The sequence below is a fragment of the Tasmannia lanceolata genome, unplaced genomic scaffold (genome assembly GCF_043159265.1).
Source record: "Tasmannia lanceolata isolate RefF3 unplaced genomic scaffold, GAP_Taslan_0.1 ptg000006l, whole genome shotgun sequence".
Classification (NCBI taxonomy): Eukaryota; Viridiplantae; Streptophyta; class Magnoliopsida; order Canellales; family Winteraceae; genus Tasmannia; species Tasmannia lanceolata.
The window spans coordinates 6,006,054-6,032,401 of NW_027518683.1; the positions used below are offsets into that span (position 1 = coordinate 6,006,054).

Below are 26,348 nucleotides of genomic sequence, written 5' to 3' on the forward strand. Positions count from 1 at the left end.
GTTGGCTCAAGATACATTCCGTCATAGCCTGGACTCGCCAAGGCGACCTCTGAAATCGATGGACATCCTCTTGAAAATCTATAAAAAAAAACTAAGATTTAAGGGAAAAAAAATCCTAAAACTAAGAGGACCCTCGAAAGGGAGGGAAAAATGAAGATTAGTGTGGGCTCCGAGTAGCCTCATCATAGCCTACAAGCTCGAAACTCAGAATGAGATTTAACCACCAGGTCGGACTCTTCTCTTTGTCCACAATTGAAGTTTAATGAATGAGTCAAGGAACAAAATTCATTCCTGATCACAAGGATTGAAGTTCTGTAAATAACCAAAGGCGAGGTAAGCACACAGGAACCCGGATCAATAAGGGTATTCCATGGACCAAATGGAGTTTAATGAGTATCGACACCGATGATAAGGGAAGTAAACTCACGCAAGGAGATAATGAATCAGGCTTCACAAAATTTGAAACAATAAAATGAAATAGCATTAAACCCATCACAATCACATTTACAAGTTCCTCATATGACCCAATGGCATTGTTAGGATCTAATTACAGTTCACCAAAGCAACCAAGCTAAACAAAACAAAAATCAATTTCGAACAGTCACACATGCAATGCAATATTAGAAACACAAAAAAGAATAAAAATAAATAAATACATAAACATAAAAATAAAATAAATGAATGGACGAGATATTTGAGTTACCTAAGCGAAGAGCAGATGGCGGACAACGAAATGGGAAGATGGGGCCTCGGTGGATGAAACAGGGTTGATTAAAGAGCGCCCGGAAAGTGGAGCTCGAACTCCCCTTCGGAAAATGCTTCTTTTTTTTTATTATATTTATATATATATATATGTATATATATATATATATTTTAAAAAAAACGAGCTCCTCTCTCTCTCTTTCTCTCTCTCTCTCTCTCTCTCTCTCTCTCTCTCTCTCTCTTTCTCTCTCTCTTTTTTATTTTTATTTTTTTTTTGCGATAAATGTCGCCAACAGCAGAGAGGGAGGTGCGGCGGCTGTGGGGGAGGTAGAAGAAATTTGGGTTTTTGAAATGGGTTGGGGAAAAGGACAGAGGGTGGCCGGTAGTGATGGTGGCCGATGAGGATGAGGGAGGAGAGGAGGGCCGGTGGGTCGGATTCTTGGGTTTGGGTTTTTTTTTTTTTTTTAAATAAAGAAAATAAAAATGGTGGTGGTGGTGCCGAGGGTGGTGGAAGAGAGGAAACGGGGAGGGTTGTGGTGGTGGCTGATGGAGACAAAGGGGGGGAGGCACGGCCGGAGTGGGTCTTCTTCTTTTTTCTCTCCTCTGTTTCTCGGTTTTTTCTTTGGGTTTTGGGTAAAAGAGGGGGTGGCGGTGGAGAAGCTTGGTGGGGGTGGTGGTTTAATGGAGGTTGGGCATGGTGGAGGATTTTCGAAGGGTTTGGGTGGCTATTGGTGGTGTGGGTGGTGGCGGTTGGCGGTTTTTTCTGAAATGGGTTTGGGTTGTTTGGGTTTTAATGGGGGATTTGGGTTGGGGATTGGTGGGGGTTAGAGATGGGGATCGTGGCCGGTGGGGGTGGAGGAGAGAATGGGGGGTGGATGGAGGAGGTGGTGGTGGCTCAGATTCCGGTGGGCGGCTGGGTTTTGTTTTTTTTTTTAGATGTTTTGGGGGGTGGAGCAACAGGTTTGATGGTGGTGGAGGTTGAAAATGGGTTTGGATGGTTTGCAGAATCGGAGATGGGGGTCGGAGTTGGTTCGGGTTGGCCGTAGTTGGTTCGAATTGGCCGGAGTTGATTTGGGTTTAAAATGGGTTTGAGGGAAGATGATGGCCGGCGGCAAGGGAGATTGCTGGTGGTGGAGAGTTTCTTTTTTTTTTTTTTTTTTGAAAAAGGGTTTGGTTTCGAATTGGGTTTTAGGGGCAGAGGAGTTGCAGAGGTACTGGGGTTTGGGTGGGTTGTGGCGGAGTTCGCGGCCGATGGAGGTGGCTGGCAATGGTGAGGATGGTGGTAGAAAAGAATGGAGGAGGAAGAAGGGGTTGTAGGCTCGCCGGATTCCGGCAAGCTCGCCGGAGAAGAAGGTGGCGGCAGTGGTGGGTTTGGGCAGGGTGGTTTTTGGTAGGGGTGGTTGGCTTGGGTTTTGCCGGATTTCGGCCGGAGGAAGAGGGAGGTGGTGGCAGAGCTCCTCCCTCTGTTCTTGATTTTTTTTTTTGGAAAGAAAATGAGGCCTCCTCTGTTGATTGATCTTTTTTTTTTGAATTAGCTCTCCCCCTTCATGCAAGGATTCTCTTTGCTTTATACCTAGGGTTACAACCCTAAGTCTAATCCTAGCCATCTATGTGGCATCCTTTTTCTTGGTTATTCTCAACCCTTGATCCTCTCCTTTGCCTTTACAAACCCTAGAAAATCTCTTTCTCATCTCATCCTACCCACACATTTTCCTTGTTGATCTTATGGCTTAGAATTATTACTTCTCAAGCAAGCAATGTGAACATCCAAGAATACCCTTAAAGATGGGTTGATTTCCTCTTTGCCCAAACCCCTATTTTGGAGAATGACATACTTGCCCCCCCCCCTTTTTGCTCTAGACAGCCCCATCTAGTGTATTTTAACTACTTCTTATCTTTACAGGGGGGGTCGGGTAGAAAAGGGGGGCGGAATAAAATAATAATAAATTTTTTTTTTTTATATTTCTTTAAACTACGCCCGGCCCGAGCTCGAGACACGGGTTGGGATGCGACTCGGGCTGATTAATGAAATTCGGGTTGAGATTTTCAACTGCCAAACGGGTTAGGCTCGGATTAATTCCATTTATTTTCCGCCTGACCCCGGGATTTCATTCAGATACACGGGTTTAGGGCCCTGTCAAAATGGGGTGTCTACAACTCCCTAATAACATCAATAAAGATCAAATGAGTCAAAGACTCCCCTGATAACATCATCACACAAACGAATGATTCAAAGGCTTTCTAAATGAGGCAAGGCATGCCTCCTATGGGTACACATTTTATAAAAATCAAAGCAACCTCCTTGAGGTTAAGCTAAAAATGAGGCTTGCCTCCAAAGGAGAATTGCCTAACGAGACAGAGTATGTCTCCTAGTACAGGTTATAGTGTCTAAAGAAATCTAATCAGAAATTCAAAAGACTGTGCTAGTCTAATCAAAATAGAGAAGAAAAAGGCTACTAGGTAATCTCAAATTTCCATTCAATTATTATAAAAACAAATCAAGTATTAGCAAAGTATGATTTACAACTAAGGAGTGCACAATCTGTAAGAATAGCAATCATAAAATGATTAACAACATTAATTAGTCCAGACCAGCCGCTGGATAGCCTAATAAAGTAAAAAAACAATATCAAACACTTCTATGCCCAACCACAAGTACCACTGCCCCGATATGGGGGTGAAATCAGATGATGCTAAAGTAATCATCTGATATCACAAACACACAGGATAATATTTCTAAGCCCGCCTTGAGATCAGACAGTACTCATGTCGATAATATCGAATAGAGTAGTCATCTGATCTCCTTCTTCCCTAAACAATTTTAAAATTAAAAAAAAAAACAAGTTTATAAATCTCAAGAGAGTCTCACCCGAGCATTCCATTTATCACCATCTTCAAAATCTAACTCAAAGATTAGTATAAAAGACAAGCATTAAATATTCAACAGGCTAAATATATTAAATGATATTTCTAATTTGTACAAATTTTAGTGCTTTGCAGGGGGCATTAATTTGTAAAAATTTTATTGCATAACAGGGGGTTTAACCATGGGCTGAAATGGGCATTCATAGTTCTCGTTTGGCTCGAGAAAATGTGTTGAAAAATCAAGGTTCTGTCAAAAGTATGAAAACCCGAGAACAATTAAAGAAAACACACTTAGCATAGCAAACTCACATCAGCAACATGAGTAAGAAAAATACTTTTCTCTCTTTTAGAAATTTTGGAATCTCACCTTGAATCACAAAATTGTCAGAAAATATCTAAGATCCTTGTTATTATAAGAAAGAGCATGGGATCCAACCACCAATGCAGCCACAAGGATTTTTTTTTTTTTTTTTATATCAAAACAATTTTCTTCTTCCATAGACATGAACAGCCAAATAAGAATGATTCATAAAGAAAAAGAATTATTCTACAGGTTATGATTCAAACACTCATATAATCAATTTCAATCAAGGTATTGGACAGATGAGATGCGCATAGAATATGGATTGAATCATGAATAGATGAATTAATTTTTATAAGCTTATTAAACATGGCTGAACATGTACTGCTTACAGTGTTGCGGTTTTGGAAGAAAACTAAACTTCTACAACTCTCTTAATAAAATTAGAACCACACCAAACCTCTAAGAAAACGAGCACAGAATCCTACAAATATCCACAATTCTCAGCAAGATCGAAAAAAATCGTGTACTATAAACATAAGAAAAAGAAAACAGAATTTAACCCATATTATAAAGAAAGACTGCCACAGACTCTATAAATCACTATTGTATGTTATCAACTGGGAATCGTCCAAGGAGAATAATCATAAATCGTGAGGAGTTACTAAAATTCTAAATCAAAATTCTTATCTTTACTCAACACATCAATTCATCAAAGCAAAATCCTTCTAACAAAAATATCTATAAATTTCAAGAAAATTTTAGATATCTCTAATCTAATAATCATGCTAACACAAATCATATAGAATTTTCATCAATCATGAACGAAATCAAACAAAATCTGAGAAAGATACATATCAATTACCTTCTATTTAAGCAGATTACGCTAAGAATTACCTATTCCGGGCACTTGAAGCAACAAATGAAGAAGAGGATGAAGATACGATCCGTTGATGCAACAGACGAGTCCACACGCCCAAGATCGGAGCTTGGATCGGATCTAGGGTTTGGTGAAAGCAATTTGGGGATTTTTCTTTTTAAATCTCTCTCGATCTCAGATCTGTATAAACGAAGAGTGCAGTTGGACAAATTGTGGCTGCGAAATAGATGACCGGAGGAAAGATCGGAGCCGTCGATCGGATGATAGATCCGATAGGATTTGCAGAGAGACGATTGGAGGTTGCTGGAGGTTGCTGGAGAAAGAAGGTACCGGAGAAGGTGAAGGAGATGGCCGGAGACGATAGACGAACCTTCTAAGGCTCGATGAAGTGTGAAGAAGGCGAGGGGATGGAATTCCAGAGGTCGGGTCTCTGGCAGACGGCCGGATTCCTGCAAGATCTTGCCGGAGAAGATGAACAAAAGCTACGGCTTTGAACGGATTTTTTTTTTATTTTCTCAGATCGCAGATCTCTCTTGAAGTTTAAAGGAACAAACAGAGCTAAGACCGGAGAAGATGAGCTTGTCCAAGCTTTTGACCAGATTCCGGCACAACTCGCCGGAGAAGATGGAATTTCACCGGAGTCCGGGCCGGAGATGAAGGATTGATCGGAGGATAAGAGGAATGACCGGATCTGCAAGAAATCAAAACCAGCAAGCTGCCGGAGAAGAGGATCGGAGAAAAGGTGGATCTCAGCCAGATCCGATCGGATTCTTGCCGGATTTTGACCGGGGCAAGATCGGAGAAAAAAAAAGGAGGTGACGATCCGAACGTGATCGGAATGGTGGAGGTTATGACCGGATCTGCGGGAGATTCGATCGGAAAGTCTGAGTGAAAATGGAAAACCCAGATTTCTTCTTTCTCTTCTTCTCTTTTCTTCTCTCTGCGATTTCTCTCTTTTTAGATTTTTTTTTTTTTTTTTTAACAGTAACCTCGAATTTATATATATATAATTTTTTTTGATATTGGCACTCCAATTATGGATAAAGCGCGCGGTTCGCTAAGCGCACTCCCGCCGCTTTGTCCTATTGGCAGAAGACAAATTCGAAATTTTGCACCTCAAAGGCGCACCCCCTCTGCAGATAATCCACCCCCCCCCCTTACAGCTTTAAACTACGACATTGATTCAATCCGTTTGCTGATCAAACGAGCTCGGATTCCAACGAAATTTTGCAAGGACCTAGACGAAACCCTAACCTAGCTTAGGGCGAAGTTTGGGACCCTAAATCATTCATTTGAAGGGGTTTCAGTCAAACATGGGAGGTTTAAGGTACGGTCAAAATGGGGTGTCTACAGCTGCACAACAATCCAATCACACCCAAACATCAGCTTCTGCAGATAAAACAACAATAATAAGTATATCTTTTGCAGAACAATCATAATTCATCTTGAGATATGGAAAACCAGATACAGAGGGTTATCAGTCAAAATGGATACAACATGGGTAATTTTCAGCAAAACACTCCAAATTGAGAAAGGTGGTTCATGGGTAATTTTCAGTAAAACACTCCCCAAATTGAGGAAGTTGGTTCCCCGGGCATTCATGCAGTATACATTGAATGTGGCACTACTTTCCATATTTGGATGCTGTACAAAGAAGAAATCAAGCAGTGTTATTATATTCTAAGGAAGGGCTGTAAATCCATGCCCATCAACCTGCCAGGGATTCTCTTCCACAAGGCAATGAAGGCAAGAAAGCAGCTGGCCCTGATACTGGCCAAGATCCTGTCTAGAGTCATCATCGCGGCAAGGGACACCACTCCAAGCGTACTCACTTGGATTGTAGACTGCCTTGGAGAGAACCCAGGCATTTTACAAGCTGTCTAGCCCTTTAAGTCACTTTCTTATTGGGTCCCTATTAATTTGCAATTTCAGTTTCCCTCCACAGCTGATCATTCTCTATTGACTTAAAGAAAATCAAGATGTCTTTAGTCTCTGTTCTTTGTTATGTCATCTATTATTACTGAATCCTATATTACTTCGATATCAACATTTTAAATATTCAATGAACATATTTGTAAGGTATGCACATATTTGTAAGGTTTTCAGTAACTTGTGGGTAAATCGTCAACATAATTAAGAAGTTTTCCTCTTCATTTGTTTGAAGAAATGATAGTTCTCACAAAACTGACTTTTTTTTGCTGCACATGCATTTTTTACTAGTATGTATTAAAGTATTTTGTGATTTCCGAGATAGTAGGAGCGAGAACACCTATGTGATATTTGAAATTATATTTCAGTTAAGGCTGGATTTCCCCCTTCTAAATTTTGTTAGAATCAATAAAATTTAAGGTGCCCGGTCTGGGTTCCTATAAAAAAAATACAATCGGCTAAAAAGTGAGCCTCTGTGGGCTGTTCTATCCTGCAAAAAAAAAAAGGGTACAAAAATTGTAGTACACCATGCCATTTTAGAGTTTGTAGGAGTGCACCCTTATGATCTTCAAACTTATGGGAAACTCGCGTCTAGGGACGGAGCCAGAGGGAGGCGAGGGGGGGGCCACTTGCCCCCCCCTCAAAATTGAAAAATTCACAATTTCTCAGGATCTATATAAGTAAGGACAAAGTGAGGGGATGAGAACATAGTGTTTTTTTCAACATCGAATAATCTGTGTCCAAAATTGTCCAAAATTGTCAGAAATTGACTCTTGCAATTAATCTCTCTCTCTCTCTCTCTCTCTCTCTCTCTCTCTCTCTCTGGAATGAGAACATAGCGTTGTTTTCGACTTCGAATTATTCGGGTACAAAATTGTAATTGACAGAAATTGACTCTTGCAATTAATACCCCTCTCTCTCTCTCTCTCTCTCTAGGATGAGAACATAAGCTTTTTTTTCAACTTCGAATAATCTGTGTACAAAATTGTAATTGTCAGAAATTGACTGTTGCAATTAATACCTCTCTCTCTCTCTCTCTGGGATGAGAACATAGCGTTTTTTTCAACTTCGAATAATCTGTGTACAAAATTGTCCAAAATTATAATTGTCAGAAATTGACTCTTGCAATTAATATATATATATATATATATATATATATATATATATATATTAATATATATATATATATATATCTCTGGGATGAGAACATAGCGTTGTTTTCAACTTCGAATAATCTGTCTACAAAAGTGTCCAAAATTGTAATTGTCACAAATTGACTCTTGCAATTGACACCTCTCTCTCTCTCTCTCTCTCTCTCTCTCTCTCTCTCTCTCTGGGATGAGAACATAGCGTTTTTTTCAACTTCGAATAATATGTGTCCAAAATTGTAATTGTCAGAAATTGACTCTTGCAATTAATCTCTCTCTCTCTCTCTCTCTCTCTCTCTCTCTCTCTCTCTGGGATGAGAACATAGCGTTTTTTTCAACTTCGAATAATATGTGTACAAAATTGTCGAAAATTGTAATTGTCAGAAATTGACTCTTGCAATTAATCTCTCTCTCTCTCTCTCTCTCTCTCTCTCTCTGGGATGAGAACATAGCGTTTTTTTTCAACTTCAAATAATATGTGTACAAAATTGTCCAAAATTGTAATTGTCAGAAATTGACTCTTGCAATTAATACCTCTCTCTCTCTCTCTCTCTCTCTCTCTTTCTGGGATGAGAACATAGCGTTTTTTTTTTCAACTTCGAATAATCTCTCTCTCTCTCTCTCTCTCTCTCTCTCTCTCTCTCTCTCTCTCTCTCTCTCTCCAGCGAACTAAAAATCTCCTATGACATTGTGGATTTGTGGCTCACAAATGAACGGTTCGATCATCCTTTGAAGTGGGACCCAGAAGAAAACTGGAATTCACGCATACACACACCATATAAAAATCTCCACTGATACGCTCAAAATATATCAGTTATAATATGGTGTAAGCTCGTATAGTTCAAATTATTTTTTAAAAAGTATTGTATAACTTACCATAGGATGATCTAAGCAGTCCATTTGATGGGCCACATCGTAAATACAGTGCACCCCAATGAAAATGGTTTTTGGGGTGCAATGTATTTACGATGTTAGGGTCATAGCCCAAAAACTCATTTCGATAGGATGATCCTAGGCCACATCGTAGATACATTTCACCCCAATGAAAATGGTTTTTGCGGTGCAATGTATTTCCGATGTTAGGGTCATAGCCCAAAAACACATTTCAATAGGATGATCCTAGCTCTACGATCTGTATTGGAATTGCATATTATGGAAACCTTTCATAAAGCTAGGATCGTTCTATTGAAATGAGTTTTCTGGCATAGCCTTACATTGTGGCCTATCAAATGAACGGTTTGGATCATCATATGGTAAGTTGTACAATACTTTTTGAATGATACCAGACTACACGAACTTTCACCATCCCAAAACAAATTACCCATGCCATGCTAGGAGTGTTAAATAGTGGGCCCAACCCATCAAAACATGTGTAATATAATTTGGCCCCACTACATGAAACGTAAGGGAAAAGTTATACTAGCCCCCTTTTTTACTTGGGAGAAACCCTCTAGTGTAAAAGAGTAATGGGCCTCACCCATGTTCTGCCCCTCCTCAAGCAAATTCCTGGCTCCGCCCCTGCTCGTGTCCGTTGTCTCGGTAGGGAATAGTATGATCTTTTCCCTATTATATTGAATCAATAAAAAAAGAGGTCAGTGCTTTAATAAGTGTAACGCACATCCTTTCACTGTAAAATTATGAGATTTCACTAATTCTTGAATGAATTACAAATAGAATCAATGGTGCTTATATTGAGCACTTACATGATGAAAATATAAAGAAGAATATAATTCACGAAAAGAGTTTAAGTGAGAAGGGAAAGAGATAATCTAAATCTAATCTAGTTACCTAATTAGCCTACCTACCTCAATTTACCACCTAATCAAATAAAAAATCCTAATTTATTAAGCTTGTTCCATCCAACCAACTTTCCTAATCTTCCACCAAGATGATCCAACGGTGGGATCTTCATACTCTAACATGCCCTCAAACGTATGCGGATTGAAAAATCAACATATGTTTGATAACAATAAAACTCCCCAATATGAAAATAGGATCCTTTGATATGAAGAGCACCGTTGTATATTGATGATGAATATCTCCTGATGTTGTTGCCGAATATCTGATGACAATCGATATTGATTGCCGAAGAAGACGTCACTTGTTGATATGTCGCCAAAAGGGCTTACAAGCCAATAGATCATAGCCTCAATGGGGCTAGATGATACTCAAGCCTCGGTGGACGAGTAGAAATTGGTCAATATGGACCAATGCCGGAATGAGCAAGAAATGTGTCACAATTGACCAATGCCGGAATAGGCAGGAATGGGCCTCGATGGGCAAGAATGGGCCACGATGGACGAGAAATCATGGGTCTAGCAAGTGCCGATCCTCATTGAATTTGACTCTTTCAGGCACAAACCTCAAAGAATCGAGGCCCCTGAACTAAGTAGAGTAATCAATTTCAGGCACACACCTCGAAGAGGTATCTCAACTGAAATAAAGAAAAGATGAGAAAAGTTCAGAGATAAAAAAGAAAGGAAAAAGTGGATAGAAGCGACGATTTGTGGCTGAAAATATTCCGGCAACTGTTAATGAAACAAAAAATGCAATGGTTTCACAGATTTGAAAATACCCAAGGGATTTTTATTTTTTTTAATGGCAGGTGCTTATATCAAATTTATGGGGTAACTAAAAAGGTGAAGCTTTCTATTTCAATAAAAGACAGAAGCAATGATTCGTTCGAGGATAATGATGCAAATGAGAAAGAGACAAATTGAGATGGAGCAGTTTGGGAGCAAGACAAGAAGAAGATGGTGTGTACTTTGCAAAGTGGGGGTGAAATTTCTCAATCCACTCCTCTACTTTACAAAAACCGAGGACCATCCCTCTCTACTCTCTCTTCACGAAAAAAAGTGAGCATTCCTGGATTACTCTAAATGCAAGAATGTCTAGGAAGTGTGTGCTCCAAGATTCCTTTTTTTTTTCTTAAATCACAACCCACTGACTCCGTCCTACTATAAAAAGAGCCATGCGAGGCCCAGTAAGACAGAAAAAGAAAAATCCGCACAGAAAGCAAAGATATGCGCCAAAGACAAAGATCAGACCCCATGTTGAAGAGATCGAGTGGGGTTGTGTACCCAGTTGAAAAAAGAAACAAATAAACAGAGAAGCAAAGATATCAAGGAGAAAGTGGAAGAAGACAAAAGGATTCTAGCTTGACCGATGGTGGTTGTAGCTCTAGGCTTTGGAAAGGAGAGCAATTGTAGAGGAGTGGTGCGGGTAGATGGTGGACCGGTGACGGTTTGGATTTGGAGCGGTGATGGGAGTGATGGCCACCGGCGGACGGCTAAATCGCCCATCCGCCGGAGGACGGGACCCTCCTATGTTATGCTCAGGCCCCAGCCGGTTTTAATGCTCTGATACCATGTAAAATTCTGAGATTTCACTAATTCTTGAAGGAATTACAAACAGAATCAATGGTGCTTATATAGAGCACTTACATGATGAAAATATAAAGAAGAATATAATACATGAAAAGAGTTTAAGTGAGAAGGTAAAGAGATAATCTAAATCTAATCGAGTTACCTAATAAGCCTACCTACCTCAATTTACCACAAAATCAAATCAAATATAAAATCCTAATTTATTAATCTTGCTTGCTCCATCCAACCAATATTCCTAATCTTCCACCAAGATGATCCAACGGTGGGATCTTCATACTCTAACACTCACATGGTCCAGTAGTAGTCCCATTGTTAGAGGTCTCCCAGTGTCGCGGCTCTCTTGTCGTCGCCAATCATAAGAGGCTCAAAAGAATGACGAGAGAGAAAAGACATCTGCGGTCTGCCCCAAAAAAGGTCATGAATTTAGATTTGCCCTTGAAGGCCAAAATTTAATTGCACAATACCAAAAGACAATTCATTCAGGATATATAATACCCACCAATAATAAGGCCAACCAGACTGAAGTGACAAGCAGATAATCAAATACAACCACGAAGGAGAAAAACTAACCATGTGTGCAAAATCCCATAAAAAACTCCCGTGTTCTCTTTCTCAAATAGGGGCGTACGGAACGTTTAGCTAAGAACAGCAGGAGAGCGCTCCTTTAGATACAGGGACCAAGCGCACGGTTCACTCATAGCAGCAAACAGAGGCACTGAAGGTACTAATGGCTATTCTTGCTTATTCCCCGGGACTGAAACGAATAGAGTGGTGCTCCCAGGAAGAGGAGTCATGCCGCTGGGCCGAGGCGCGTAGCCATGAAGGGTGAAGGTGTTCACTATCTCCAAGTTCCTTGAATTCAGCTTTGGCAATATTCTCATCATAATCATCTTGGACATCCAATAGCCAAACTATCTTCCTTTCTTCAACATTTAAGGAACTTGGAGTTTAACTTCAGATAGCCGATCCCATGCATCCCCAAAGCCCCTAAAATTAGTTGCCCATCTTACCCGTCTAACTTCAGACGAACCCTTTTATTTTCAGCCATTTCCCTTCCCAAAATTACCTCCACACCCAGCCTTAGCTGGCCCCAAACCCGTGCCCTTTCATACTTTAGCCCATCTCCCTCTTTCAATTGATTGCAAGCCTTACCTGCACCATCCAGGTTTCACTCCCATGATCTGTTTTAACCCAGCCTCGTTCCTTCCAATTATCAATCGTTTTCACCATCCTTATTCAAGAAAATCACCACCCACAAACTTACACCCAAGAGCTTAATAATTAAAATTTTTAAACTCCATCCCACCATGTGTAATCGATTCATCCATTAGCAAGCTTTTCTTAAATCCCTTACCCAAACCCTTTTCCTCTTTTACTTATCACCTTTAACCGATCCACTTCTAACCTATTGCACCTTTCATCAAGACACATCAACCATTGTACCATTTTACCCAACCTTCTAACCTATTGCACCTATCATCAAGACACATCAGCCATTGTACCATTTTACCCTACCGTTTACAATTTATGAAGGCCCTATTCGTTTTAGATTGTGCCAACAGATTGTGAGCACCAAACTGTTGAATCCCTGAATTTTAGGAATTTCAATAAACAACTATTGACGTTGGCTTGTTAGCTTTAAGCCATCTTTTATATTTATCTTTTAGTTATATTTTATTTATCCTTTATTCTGATTGGTTGTAGAGTCTTGGTTGTGTTGAAACTTGAGAATATTGTAGATTTTTATATGTTCTTCTCTCTTAATGAAAAAGGCAAAGAAGATTTCAGCCAAATTCGTGCTCCTGTATGAGGGACTGGTTCTCCCAAATTAACCTTTATTTCATCTTCCTCTTATCTATTTCTAGGTACCTATCACAAACCTATTATTGGACTCAAAATTTGCAAAGAATCGGTTTGGGGCTCACAATTGGTTGGCACAAACTAAAAAAAACAAGGCCTAAAGATTCCACCTCCAACCGATGATTGGCTTCCAAGAATTCCCCAACCAAGATACACCTTTAAACCTTGAAACCAATTCTTAATTAGAATAACCTCCCCAACCTCTCTTTAAACTGAACTTTCTTGCTTCTTAAAACCAAACCAAAGAACATTCACTTTTCTTGATTTTCTTTAACTCAAGGGCCCGTTTGGATACCTCTTGTTTTGTATTTGGATTTGGAATTGACTTGACTATATCCGCCAGTTCATGTTGTGGGAGACAGAGAGGGAAGGGGGTACTTTCTATTGGAGGGGAGAGGTTGAGGAGCAAAGAGGGTGAAGGAAACTGCTAGATGTGTGAATTTCCAGATACTTATTTCCACAGCATATTTGGAAATTTGATTTCTTTTTCATTGTCAGCTACGATTTGGAAATTTAAGGATTTGATCCGGATCCAAATCACAACACAAAAAGGGCTGCAAATGTGAGAAATTAAAACAGGCCCTAAAGTTATTGAAACCTTAACCAAACAGCCTATGAAGTCTCCATAAGATTCCTATGTGCCTATAAAAAAAATTCCCTACCCAACCAACAAAGATTTTCATTAGTTTCACACCCTTAAGTTTCAAACTTCCGCCCACCCTATCAATTAGTGTGAGAGCTTCCACCATCACTTACCCGCTTTGTGTTACCTACCCTATTAAAAACATAGTGTAATATGGTAGACCCCCACCCTATGCATGAATTTGAATGGAGATGGTGGGCCCACTTATGGGTGTAAAATGGTGGCCCCTACCATATCAAAACTTGAAGTCTAAATAGTGGGCCTCACCCATGCTATGCATGGGTGTAAAATGATGTGCCTCACCTTATCAAAACATGTGTTGCACATTGATGGAGCCATGCTATGCATAAGGTGCAAAAAAATAAATCCATAAAAAAGAGAAATGATATCAGCACAACCATGTTTTTACAATTGCACAGAGCTAGCTTGTCTTTTCTTTTTTAATTGGCTTGTGAGAGCTTTTTGGGAGATGTAATAACCTTTCCGACAGCTTTTTAAATACTAAAAGACAAGATGCATTAGTGAAAATATCAAAATATGGTTGTGCTGATATCATTATCCTAAAAAAGTTCCATTAAATATTGTTTATGGAAAAAGATTTCCACCAAAAATTTCCCACGGGTGCGGGCCAGGTGCGGGTCTTTTTTTGATGGGTAAAGAAAATGTTACCCTTACCCGTAAATTTTGCTATGGGGCGGGTGTACCCGCGGGTTACCCGCAAAACTAGAGTTAGGTGTTTTTTCATCGGTTTTTAACCAGTATTCCAGTTAAATCTTATCCCAGTTTACACCGTTGTCTTCTGAACATTGCCTAGTACTATCAGATTTCCTAGTTCTTTATGATATTCATTTCTATAAGATGAGTGATGCCTTACAACTCTTATGCACCAAGTCACAATCAATCTGCATTGTCCATCTACTGGGGCCATGTTGGATTACATGCAGCTGCTGATCCGAGACTATCCTAACATTTTGCGTAACAGATGCGATTCAAGGCGAGTCACACAGGGAAGACAATAAGATGATCATGAATTGTTGCTTGCTGAAATGCATAAATTGTTTCTTTCCATAATGCCTCAATCTCAATTATAAAATCTTTCGGCAATCTATTTAGGCGTTCAGTTGACACACACTAGCGAACACAAGTCCGGTCAATTGCCATTCATCCCACCTTGAAATCGTCATTGCCGCAATAGTTTTTTTTTTAAATATTACATATAAATTTACTGGGTTATCTGCGGTTTTACCCAACCCGCGCGGGTTGGGCCTGGGTACATGAAAAACCTACCTGTAGAATCGCGGGTATTTTTTACCCATACCCGCGCGTACTCGTTTGCCGGGTCTATTATAGATAGAGGATGAAATGAAGCATTCACCCCTTTTTGCTTGTTTTTTCCAACAAATAATTGCACTTCCACCCCGCTTTTTGGTTTGTCACATCTCGAGCCAAAAACTTAGACCCCTATCATGGGAGTATCTTCCTACCAAGCAAGCTATAAGAACAACAGGGTCTTGTGTGATTGGAACCCCAGCTTTTGAGCTGTGACTCGTCCACGTACATTCACTTTGTGTGGGTGAGTGGTGGTACTCAAATTTCGAGGATATTCACGTGGATGCTTTTCACTCTGAGAGAAGGAACGAGGAAGGTGTAATTCCCTCTGAAAGACGAGAAGGAATTTTGCAGCACAAACATACTGATACTTTTGTAGAGTCCGTGCATTTTGGTGAGAGCTGTGTTCATGCAAACAGGCTGTAACTGGCACTAGTGGGCAACATTTGGGTACCCACCAAGAATCTTTCCAGCTTTGTTCTTACCTTTTCTTATGGATAAATCTTATCATTGTACTATAATGAGAAATAATGAGAATCACTTTAGTAGCACTCAGAATTTCCTATGGCCCATCAGAAATTCAAGTCTGTGCTTCGCAATGGTGATAATCCTTCTTGAAAAAAAAAAAAGCATTAAAAGTTCCACACATTAAACTCAAAGGCCCTGTTTGAATCAAAAGAATTTTCTGTCAAACTATGTAATGGCAAAAAATTTCCAAAATTTCCTGTTTTTCTATTGTTTAATTACACGTGAAGACACATGAGTCAAATCAGCCTGAACCTTCAATTTATGATTATATTCCTCTAAATAAGCCATAACCATATCTTTGGTGGAACCTTCAATTTATGATTACATACGTCTAAACAAGCAATTATTATATCATTTCCCTTAAATAGTAGAAAGGAAAAAGAAATCTGTGAGGAAGTGAATAAAGTGTGTATCGGGCTTTCAGCTCCATGAATGCTAAAGCAACGTGAATCTACTGTCACTAATAGAGATATCCATGAAAGGACGCAAAGTCACTTTGATTCAGACATCCAACATCTCTCTTCTATATCAGTAGTCCCCCCTTTTTATAAGTGCTTTGTAAGGCTACGTGAAACCATTCTAGTTCCTGCAAGAGAGACATATAGAGAGAGAGAGATGGCAACAGAGGATTCGAAGAAAGAGGTTCTTAACAAGGGACCTTGGAGCCCAGAAGAGGACTTGCTTCTAATCAGACATGTAGAGACTCATGGAGAAGGGAAGTGGGCAACCATTTCCAAGAGATCAAGTGACTTTTTTCTACTAGTATCTCTTCAAGCATATAGTAAATTTGGTGCATTTCCTACTTTTCCATGTTTTTTCATGTAATGGCTTTCCTTGGGCAGGTCTGTTGAGGGGAGGAAAGAGCTGCAGACTAAGATGGAAGAACTACTTAAGACCAAACCTCAAGCACGGAAGAATGTCAGAAGAGGAAGAAGACCTCATCATCCGATTGCATCGACTTCTAGGAAATCGGTCAGCTCTTGTTATCTCGATTTAAAATTTCCGAATTTAAGGTGAGAAAATTAGGAATTATTGTTGGATTTTTTGGATGAAGGTGGTCTTTGATTGCGGGACGCCTCCCGGGCCGAACAGATAATGAAGTAAAGAATTACTGGAACACTCGTCTCTTGAAGAAGATGGCTGGAATAGCTAAAAAAAGCGTAGTTCCCACAGAGGCAAAGAAGAAGCAACAACAACAGCCTTGCAGTAGAGACAGTCATGGTGAAAATCACCAGGCCATTAGAGGCTCGAGGGAAGAAGAACCAGAGATAAGTGGAGAGAATGCTGGGAAGGGGGTGGAGGATAACACAATGAATATGTTTCCATATGATGTAATGTTGCATGAGGAACCCTTGGTGTCATTTCTAGACCCCTTTGATTTTGGAGATGGAAGTACTTCTCTCACGGAATCGCTGCTATTCTTTCCAGACGAGATGTTCCCAGATGGAGTCTTAAGGTCATAATTAAAATTTAAATTTCATTCTGTGGTTTTTATTATCCACGTAAAATCTCTCTTCTTAACTTCTTTTTTTTTTTTGAAAGATAAAATAAAGTTTACAAGTGCTTTAGCCCGGGTCTCTTTTAACTCTCTTTTTTCGTTTATTTGTCATTCTCCTTTCAGTGGACTGCAGCAACAAATGAGGTTGTGAGATCACATAAGCACTATGAGGAAGCGTGCAAGAAGCATTTGCCGCTCAATCTATGGCCAAAGATGAAAAGTGAAATGTACTTTCCAACGAGGAAATATGGCAGCAAAGAGTAGGTAGAGCTTACGATTCAAGTGTATTTTCGTTTCTGAATGCTCTACTTGGATAATGGATTTTGTCATTGGTCGTACTCTTCGATTATATGTGATAGTTTTCTTTTCTAGACATCATCATTGCTGAAAAATCAAGCTTCCTTCGGTATAGAGGTGTTGGGTATATAGTATGACCCATATATGTTCTAATATAAGCCCGATAAGATAATGGACCGGTGTAGTGGGCCTACATGGGCTAGAGTTCATTAACCATTCATTAACCGTAGTGTATCTCTATAAATAGGGTCTGGAGGCAACAAACTTGGTATTCCAAACTAGATACCTTGAGTGTAATGCTTTAAGCACTCTTTGCTTAAACCCTAATTCTTCTAACAATCTTAAAGCATTATTGAACCTTAATTTTTCATCGCTTTTGCCGTGGGTTCTTCCTTCGTTTTTTTTTTTTTTTGGGACGTGGGTTAATTCCATCGTTGGAATCAAGAAGGAAAAGAGGACGTCTGCTCCCCCCCCCCCCCCCCCCCCCCCCCCCCCTTTAATCTTTACTTTGATCTCTCTCTTTTTAGGAGGGGGAAAACCAATCGGAATTCTTGATCGGCTCTCTCTCAGTTTTCTTTCTCGTTTAGGGGTTCTCGAGGGACTCTTAATCGGCGGAAAATCTTGGAGGCCGACACTTTGGAGAAAATCTAGGAGACCAAATCTAAAGCGGCAAAGATCTAGTTCGTTCCCAACTGATCTCTCACGATTTGGATCGAGGGCTCGAACGGTATGATTTGGATCTTGTATTCTGAGAAATCTCGCCCAAGCACTCTTCTCTCCATCGTGGGTTTTGTCCTCCCCAAACGATCCTCTGCTTGTGGGCTTTTCGGCATCTTGTTGCTATTGGGTTGTATCACACGTTTGTTCCAGAGGAGGAGAAACAAGATTGTCTGCCATTTTCAGAAGTTGAATCTTTGGCCCAAAATTTTGTCCTCTCCTCGGTTGCATCTCCCGTTTTGGGGATTTTAGGTCTGCATCTTTCTCTTTCGTTCAAACACAGAGAGAGATTTCAACCTCTATATTTTCCTTTGGTGTAACTTTTTCTTTTGAACTTACTCCTTGGCGATCAAATCTTGGGAAACCAAAACATGCCTTTACGAATAGAAGTGGGTCCCACTATCCCCATCAACGCGCTGGCCCGCAATTTCACATCTAATGTTTTTTATGGGGGTGGGGGCCATTATTTTAGACCCATGCATAGCATGGGCCAAGAATGCTAATATCAATTTCGTGAAGGCATGTTTTGGTTGCCCAGGATGGTCTTTCCACCCATAAGGCCCTTTCCAAGTACACTTTACGAGAGAACCTTATTAGTGTTCGCCCCATCAAAACATAAGTTAGATGATGGGCCCCACCCGATGCATGGATTTGAATGTAGTTGGCAGGACCCACCCCTCTCAAAATTTGGTGTAAAATGGTGAGCCCACCTTATGCATGGATCTGGGTATAGGTGGTGCAACCCACTCACGAGTGTAGAATAGCCAGCCCCACCATATGCACAATTTTGGGTAGAGATGGTGGGACCTCCTAAATAAACATACATGAGGTGTAAAATGGTGAGTCCCACCCATGCTTTGCATGTCTGTAAAATCATGGGCTCTCCATATCAAAACATGCGTTGTAAAATGATGGGCTCCACCCATGCAAAGCACGAGGTGTAAAAAAAAATCATTCCAATAAAATTTTCCATGAGAAAAGGTTTTTCAATAAAAGATTTTTTTAGAAAGAAAATGAATGACAGTGGAAAGAAACATGGTTAGTATATATTATAGAGGGAATTGCAGTTTTGTCTCAATTCACGAGGTGGGTGGTCTGACATGTGACAGACCATCCGCAAAATGCTTTTTGCGATGGACGCTAGCAAATCCCTATTATCGATAGACAGATTTCCCTTCAAAAATGGGAGAAAGGGAAGAGAAACATAGTCATTTTTTCTTCTCCCTCAACTTCTTTTTTAATCTGAAAATGGTAAGTTTCGAACCATGACCATGCGATAGGTGGCACTTATATTATTGCAAAGTAGTAATAGAGCTTTATAAAGAAAAATATGAAGATGAAGTAGAAGATGTTAAATCCAGCAAAGATAAGTGGTTGTAATGGCCAAAGCCCAGTATTCCGCTTCAGTGCTTGATCGGGACATAGTTGGTTACTTCTTTGAGCAGCATATCAAATTTAGACAAAAAAATGCACATCTTCCAATGGCAGAGCAACAATGGTTGCGAGAACCAGCCTAGTCTGATACTATGCCGTTAAAGAGAAGTCTGGGACTAGTTGAAACATAACCCATGAAAGATAGTGGTTTAATATAAAAGAAGATGTGTTTAACAGCCTCTAAATGTGTATTTGTAGGAGCCTTGCAGAAATAAACAGACTCGATTAACTGCATATGAGATGTCGAGCCGCGCAAGTATAAGGCATTATTTGCGATAGTGTGTTGCATCAGCAAGCATTGTACCATCGTATTTGGAAGGAATTAATTGGTGTACTAAGGGGCTTAGCACCGCCACCAAGCACATCATTATGGTCAAAGAGGTCCAATGCAAACTTGTGTTGGGTTAGATAGATAGCATCCGCGGTCCATGTAACCTCTATTCCTAGAAAATAACTGACTGCACCAATATCTTTAAGATCAATTTGAGAAGATAAAGCATTAGTGGGATGATCAATTCCATGAGAATCACTACAGGTAATGATAATACCGTCAACATAAGCAATGAGAAAGACTGAATCACGAGAAGAATGACGGAAGAAGACTGAAATATCCTATGCACAATTTTGATAATCAAGCTCTAAGAGAGTCCTTTAAACGATTATTACCAAACTTGTGGCGCTTGCTTAAGCCCAAATGACTCGTCGATTTTGCAGACAAAACGACTTTTGGTGCGAGCTACTTCACGTAATCTTCAGCCGACAAAGAGACCACTTGAAAGTACATGCAAGTGAGAGTATAATCCGTACAGAGGGAGATTTGACAATGGAACTAAGGCTCTGTTCACTTGCGTTCCCAGGAAAGCAATTCCCTGGAAAACAATCTCTTTTTTCCTTGACAAGACCTTGACAAGACAGAATTCTGGTGTTCCTTTCCTGGGAAAATAGAATTACACGTGGAATTTCTACAATAAGTCAAAAAATGACATGGAAAAGCCCATTTCCCCTCCTTTAGGGATTTCATTTCCGACAAAAAACACTCGGATTTCGTTTCCCGGGAAAACTAGTGCAAAAAGAAGGGCAAACAGTTTCCCTGGAAACCTTTTTCTGCGCAAGTGAACACTCCAGAAACAGTCCAGGAAAACCTTTTCCTGCACAGATTCCCTTGATTTCTTTTCCTAATGCCACGTCAGATTCCTGGGAAACATTTTATTTTCCTTTCCCGGAAAAACAAGTGCACAGAGCCTAAAGGTTTCGTCAAAATACCGGGTTTTGTACCGATCAACGAAACCATCAAAGTTGTGTTTAGCGTGAAGAACCCACTTAGACCCAATGATATTTGTATGCAGTTCAAGTGGTATTAAGGACCAAGTGTCGTTATGGGTTATGGGTTATGCAAGAGAGCATTGAACTCCATGGCATCAAACCAACTCTAATCTTTAGAGGCTTAAATATAGTTGGTGGGATGATACGTATATGTATTTGTGTTACGGCCGATTAGGCACGTAACAAGGGATGAGTAGGAATGGGAGATTAAGGATAGAGGAGATGAAAGTGGCGAGGGATGCTTGGTACGTGGTAATAAAGCTTAGATAATTCCACAATTACCCTTTGCCTCCCTTCAGTTTTTCAGATTTTGTGAAGGGGGGCAAGTGTCATTCTGTAATTTATTTTGTGCACTAAACCCTCCGAATCAAATCCTGGTTGTTTCCAGGATATTAACATGCTAATTTTTAGGGATTTGTTTCCAAATTGTTTGGGCTTATCACGATTTAGGAGTTTCACCATTTTATCACGTCTCTCTCCGTCTCCAACTCTCACTTCCTTTCGAGGTAGCTCGATTTCCCTCTTAAGTTTCAACGTCCGAATTGAGATTTTCTGAATACTGAAATCCTGGCATTTTTCGTTCAAGCCAAAGGTATGCTCTCACTCTCCCTCTCTCAATCTTTCCTCTCCCTTTCTTTTAATCTCTCTGTCCTATTCTCTATCTCTTCTGATGTAGTATGTTTCTGTGTTTTTCTGGATTCTGAAAACCGATTGGTTAGGTGAAGGCCCTGTTTGTTTTGGATTTTTTGAGAACTGATTGTGAATTCCAAACCAATTTGAGTTTTAGAGTGACAATCGATTGTCAAAATCCCAAACGAATAGGCCAGTTAATTGAAAGAGGAAAAAAAAAAAAAAAAACCCCTTATGCAGCATAATGTGGACCATTGATCTGATGGACCCCACCTTAATCATTTCCCAAAGGTCGCATCGCACTAGTTGAGCTCCAGGAAGATTGTTCCTTATTTATTCTGACCATCCATTTGTTCCCCACTGATTGAATGGTTATGATCATCCGATTGGAGCAAATTTTTACTCTATTGCTAATCATATCAGATGCAGTTATGCATGACATCAATGGGGTCCCCCTTGGAGATGCCATGGCCTAAAACTCTGAGAATTAATCCTAGCCATCCGATCAAAAAACTTCATCCAGGTAGGCCACCATTTGAATGGTTATGATGTTCTGGTTGCAGTACTCTTGGCATGGTGGGGTCCACTGAATCAACTATCAAGATTTAAATACTACATTACGATTATCCGAAAACGAGTAAATATAACCCATCAAAAAAAAAAAAAAAACTGAGTAAATGTAGAACAGAACATCATTCCCCATTTGAAGCAAATATGAAGGAGAAAAGCCACAGAAATTGTTTTAAATTTTACATGCTGTTTGGATGCAGAGGAAAAAATTTCCATAGAAAATTCCAATCCGATTGGACCCTATATAAATTCTTTGCCCCCCTAGAGCAAAGTCCTGGCCCCGCCCCTGAATAGATGCATACCCATTCTAAATCTGCTGGACTACTTTTGTGTAATATCGGTTTATACAATGTAGACTAGTTTATTTTTTCCCAATAACTCTAATACATAATTTATTTATGGGGCTGTTTGGATCTACGTAAAAAAATTTCACAGAAAATAATTTCGTTGGAAATTTATTTTTTTGTGTTTGGCTAGCTCATTTTTATGCAAATTTTGAGGAAAATATGGAAAAGGGAAGTTTTTATACCGTGTTCGGCCGTAATATTTTTCAAAAGGCATTTTGCGGGCTGGTCTGTCGCATGCTAGACCACCTACGTCGTGAATGGAGACAAAAGTTGTTGCCCTCATTCTCGAGGTAGCTGGTCTGACATGCACAATACCAGCTGCGAAATGCCTTTTGCGATGGACTCTAGCAAATCCCTTGAAAAATATTGGACTATACAGCCACACACCGTATAAAATATGGGAAGTGTTTTTAGGAGATTGTACATGGTGTGTGCATGTGAAGTCCATTATTTTTCAAAAAAGTACTGTGGGGCCCACTTCATAGGACGATTCAAACCGTTCATTTGATGGGACACAAAGTAATTAGGGTGTACTCCTTGAGATGACCTCCATTCTAGGCTTCTAGCCACTTCCTACCCTCAACTCAGTCGTGCCCTCTCAAGTCTCTCCTTTTCCCACCCGCACTACCCCATGGTTGCTGGACATGCCCATAAGATGGGGTCATTGTGTCAAACATCTAAGGGCGGCACCTATGTGTTGCTCCTAATCACCCATCACGTGCAACTCGCGTGTATACCACATAATTTGCCGAATATAAAAAGCAGAAGACTGGTGGAGTCATTCTCCAAACTTTATGCCTAACTTTTTTTACGCCGCACTCACTTTAGTGACAAAGCTTGGAGTGCAAATGAAGATTTGAACTAGAGACTTTGTTTTATGCTTTTTTAAGGCCACAGATGCTGACACTATCATTTTGATAATGCACAAACTCATCTTGTCTTTTATTATTTAACCAGCTGAAAAAGGTTATCACAGTTCGGAACAAGCTCTCAGAAGTCAATCAAATAAGAAAAGACTAACTGAGTTTGTGCAATTATCAAAAACGGCAGCGCCTATATAAATAGCCTTTTTAATTAGCTTTTCAGAGTTGTTACAGTACTCGAGATGACATTAACATCCAATCAGACATAAAATAGAGTTGTGCCATATTCAAAATATATGGTAGTGTTGATATCATTTCCCTAAAATTTAACCATTTATTTGCCAAAATGATTATACTGCATCTATATAAGAAGGGATTTGCTAGCGTCCATCGCAAAAGTCATTTCGCGGATGGTCTGTCACATGTCAGACCAGCCGCCACGACAAGATCTGCTGAAAAGTGATCCTTTGTGCCTGGTCTAACATGCGACAGACATAAGCCTTACCCAAGAGAATATCAAGCTATCCAAGGATAGAGTAATCCCTGGTTTACTATCCCCACAGAGAACAGCCCCATGGCCACCTATTGGGTGACCCACAGCCAAAAGATTGCATCAGTCAGACAATCCTAAATTCCTAACCACCTAACCATCTGATCAATGCGACTTTTGCCTGTTGAATGTTGAACATTGCCCATTTTCAGTTGACCCCACATTTGCAGGCAATTAATGGACGGCCAGGATTGTCCAATTGTTGCAAACCTGGGCTATCATTCATTCGAGAGTCAATCTTTGATGTACAGTCTAGATCGATGGTCTTGGCAACAAGCTAAGATAATCTGCAAAGCAAGAAAATGAAAGCAAAAGACTTTCTACAAGTTAAAAAAACAGCTTACAAGAGAAGGGAATACTGGTTTAGGAGACATGAATAGGCCTTCCAGACTCCATCATCAGCTTGAATTCATGGAAATTAACCATCCCATCTCCATCCTTATCAACCTTGTTGATCATATTTCTACACTCCTCAATCTGCATCCCTTGCTTTAGCCCCAAAGACGAAAGAACTAGTCTCAACTCATCAACACTGATCAGCCCATCTCCATTCTCATCAAAAACATCAAAAGCCTCCTTCAAATCATCCAATACCTCAACCCCATCTTTCCCACCACTAGATTCATCTCTTCTCCCCATCGAATTATAGATCTCACAGAACTCATGTAGATCTATAAGGCCATCTCCATTGGAATCAAACTTTTCCACCATGTTTGCCACTTGTTTATCACTACTAAAGAGACCCAAATTCTCTAGAGATTCTATCAATTCTTGTTTGGTGATGAAGCCATCGCCGTTCTTGTCGAACGTGGAGAAGGCCAATTCGAGCTCCGCCTGATCTACAGTGGTCGGATTCTTCTTCATGGGTGATGAGATTGTAGTAGTGGTGAAGAAAGATGTATTTGGAATGAGAGAAGAGACCCATGAAATGAATTTGGTGGGAGGGAAATAAAAGGAGTTGAGGAGGCCAAAGATGAAGAGTACAGCTAATAAGACAAGGGTCAACATCTCGCTTATTTCTAACAAGAGGAAGAAGACTGGAATTTACCGAAAAATAGAAAAGAGGAAATGAGGAAGAAGGTGAGCACGAAGAGAGGAGAGAGTAGAGAGATGGAGAGAGTAGAGAGATAAGAGGAGAGAAATTGCGTTAGTTGGAAGCGACAAAACTAAAGGGAAGAAAAATCTGAGGAAGGAAACGCGTTATTGGCAGCAGTTGATCCCACAAAACGCGTGGGAACTATAATAACTAAAACGCTCTACTCATGACACTCGCAATTACAAAGCGAGATGTACTGTGACTGTGAGACGCGCTTCTATAAGACATTGGGCCCACCAACATCGCTAGCATGATTTTAAACTGTTCATCTGGTGGGACCCAGTTTAGAGATGGCTCTAGAAAAACGCCAAATGAAAAGATGGAGTGAGAATTGTGGTCCAATTGAATGGTTATGATTGTCTGATCGTGGCATCTCGATTTAGATCATGGGGCATCACGTAGGTGGGCCCAAGTATCTCTTCGGAATAAAGAGTGCTCTCTTTGTAAAACCACACGCTAGTTAGAAAGGCACGGTTCCCTAATCCCTGCTTTATGCTCTGTTTGGTTGCTGGGTTTTTTTTGTTCCCAGGATTTATGTGGGTAAAGGTTTAGTGGTCACATCAGCTTTTTCTTGCTGACATCAGTAAAATCTTGTCTTGAAAAGGGTGTTCTCTCTTTCTCTCTCTACCCTCTCTCTCCACTCATCATAATATCTTTCTCTAATTAATGCTTGTCCCCTCTTTTGTCTCCTACCTTTACCCACATAAATCTCAGGAAAAAAAAAAACCCGGCATCCAAACAGAGCATTAGTAGTCAAAAGTGAGGAGGGAGTACGCGCTAGTTGATGCGCCGTACACTTAAAAGTGTAAAATGGGGCTGCTCTCAATGGTGATAGAAATATTTGGATAAGCTATCCTGGGATTGTACCCTGCTTTATAATGATATTAGGATCAATTACCAATGGGGGACAAAAATTAGGTGAAATTATCAACAGGACCCATGCTTTTCAGAAATTATCAACGGGGGGACAAAATATGTCTTGTCATTAAAAGCTGGACGAAAATGTCATTTTCTTAAGCAACACGTTTTGCTTTTCCACTTTTCCCTTTCTCCCTTCTTTCCATCTTTTTTTTTTCACTTTTTCATTTTCAACTTTGTTTTTTTCTACATTACCAGTCATCTTCTTCATCATTTAGCCACCATTGGAGGTGGGAAAACTCAAAAATTTGAAACGTGAGTTCATTCCCATCTATCTTTCAATATCTAGGTTTTATTTTTCATTTGTTTTAGGGTTTTGCATTTCTCCTTCTCCCTTTCAATGAAGGATGAGGAAGGTGAATCGTACGGTAGAAGGAAAAAAACGTGAAAATGAACGAGTGAAAAAAAATAGGAAGTAAAAACGTGTTCATAAGGGACTTGATAAGCCCATTCGGAATTTGGTAACCCCATTTTGATACTGGATAACCCCAACCCCAGAGACTTGAAAACCCCCTTCCAAAACTCCAGTACCCT

General features: G+C 40.0%; 1 protein-coding gene and 1 pseudogene across 2 annotated transcripts; one reads left to right on the plus strand and one right to left on the minus strand.

Annotated features, from left to right (window-relative positions):
* Positions 1-15,968: 15,968 nt before the first annotated feature.
* Positions 15,969-17,442, plus strand: LOC143878271 (uncharacterized). Its single transcript, XM_077380574.1, has 4 exons — positions 15,969-16,316; positions 16,414-16,543; positions 16,626-17,027; positions 17,193-17,442. The coding sequence occupies exons 1-4, from the start codon at positions 16,004-16,006 to the stop codon at positions 17,218-17,220; spliced, it is 873 nt and encodes a 290-aa protein (XP_077236689.1). The 5' UTR covers positions 15,969-16,003; the 3' UTR covers positions 17,221-17,442.
* Positions 17,443-23,945: 6,503 nt separating this feature from the next.
* LOC143879430 (calmodulin-like protein 3 pseudogene) lies at positions 23,946-24,979 on the minus strand (annotated as a pseudogene). Its single transcript, XR_013251289.1, has 2 exons — positions 24,145-24,979; positions 23,946-24,015 (listed from the first exon to the last, which is right to left on the minus strand). The product of XR_013251289.1 is annotated as a calmodulin-like protein 3 pseudogene (transcript).
* Between the last annotated feature and the right edge of the window lie 1,369 nt (positions 24,980-26,348).

Bases quoted from the DNA above. Each gene is read 5' to 3' on its own strand.
- LOC143878271 (XM_077380574.1), top strand. From the start codon at position 16,004: ATGCTAAAGCAACGTGAATCTACTGTCACTAATAGAGATATCCATGAA. The intron at 16,317-16,413 runs GTGACTTTTTTC...TTCCTTGGGCAG, and splicing joins AACCATTTCCAAGAGATCAA to GTCTGTTGAGGGGAGGAAAG. The intron at 17,028-17,192 runs GTCATAATTAAA...TTCTCCTTTCAG, and splicing joins TTCCCAGATGGAGTCTTAAG to TGGACTGCAGCAACAAATGA.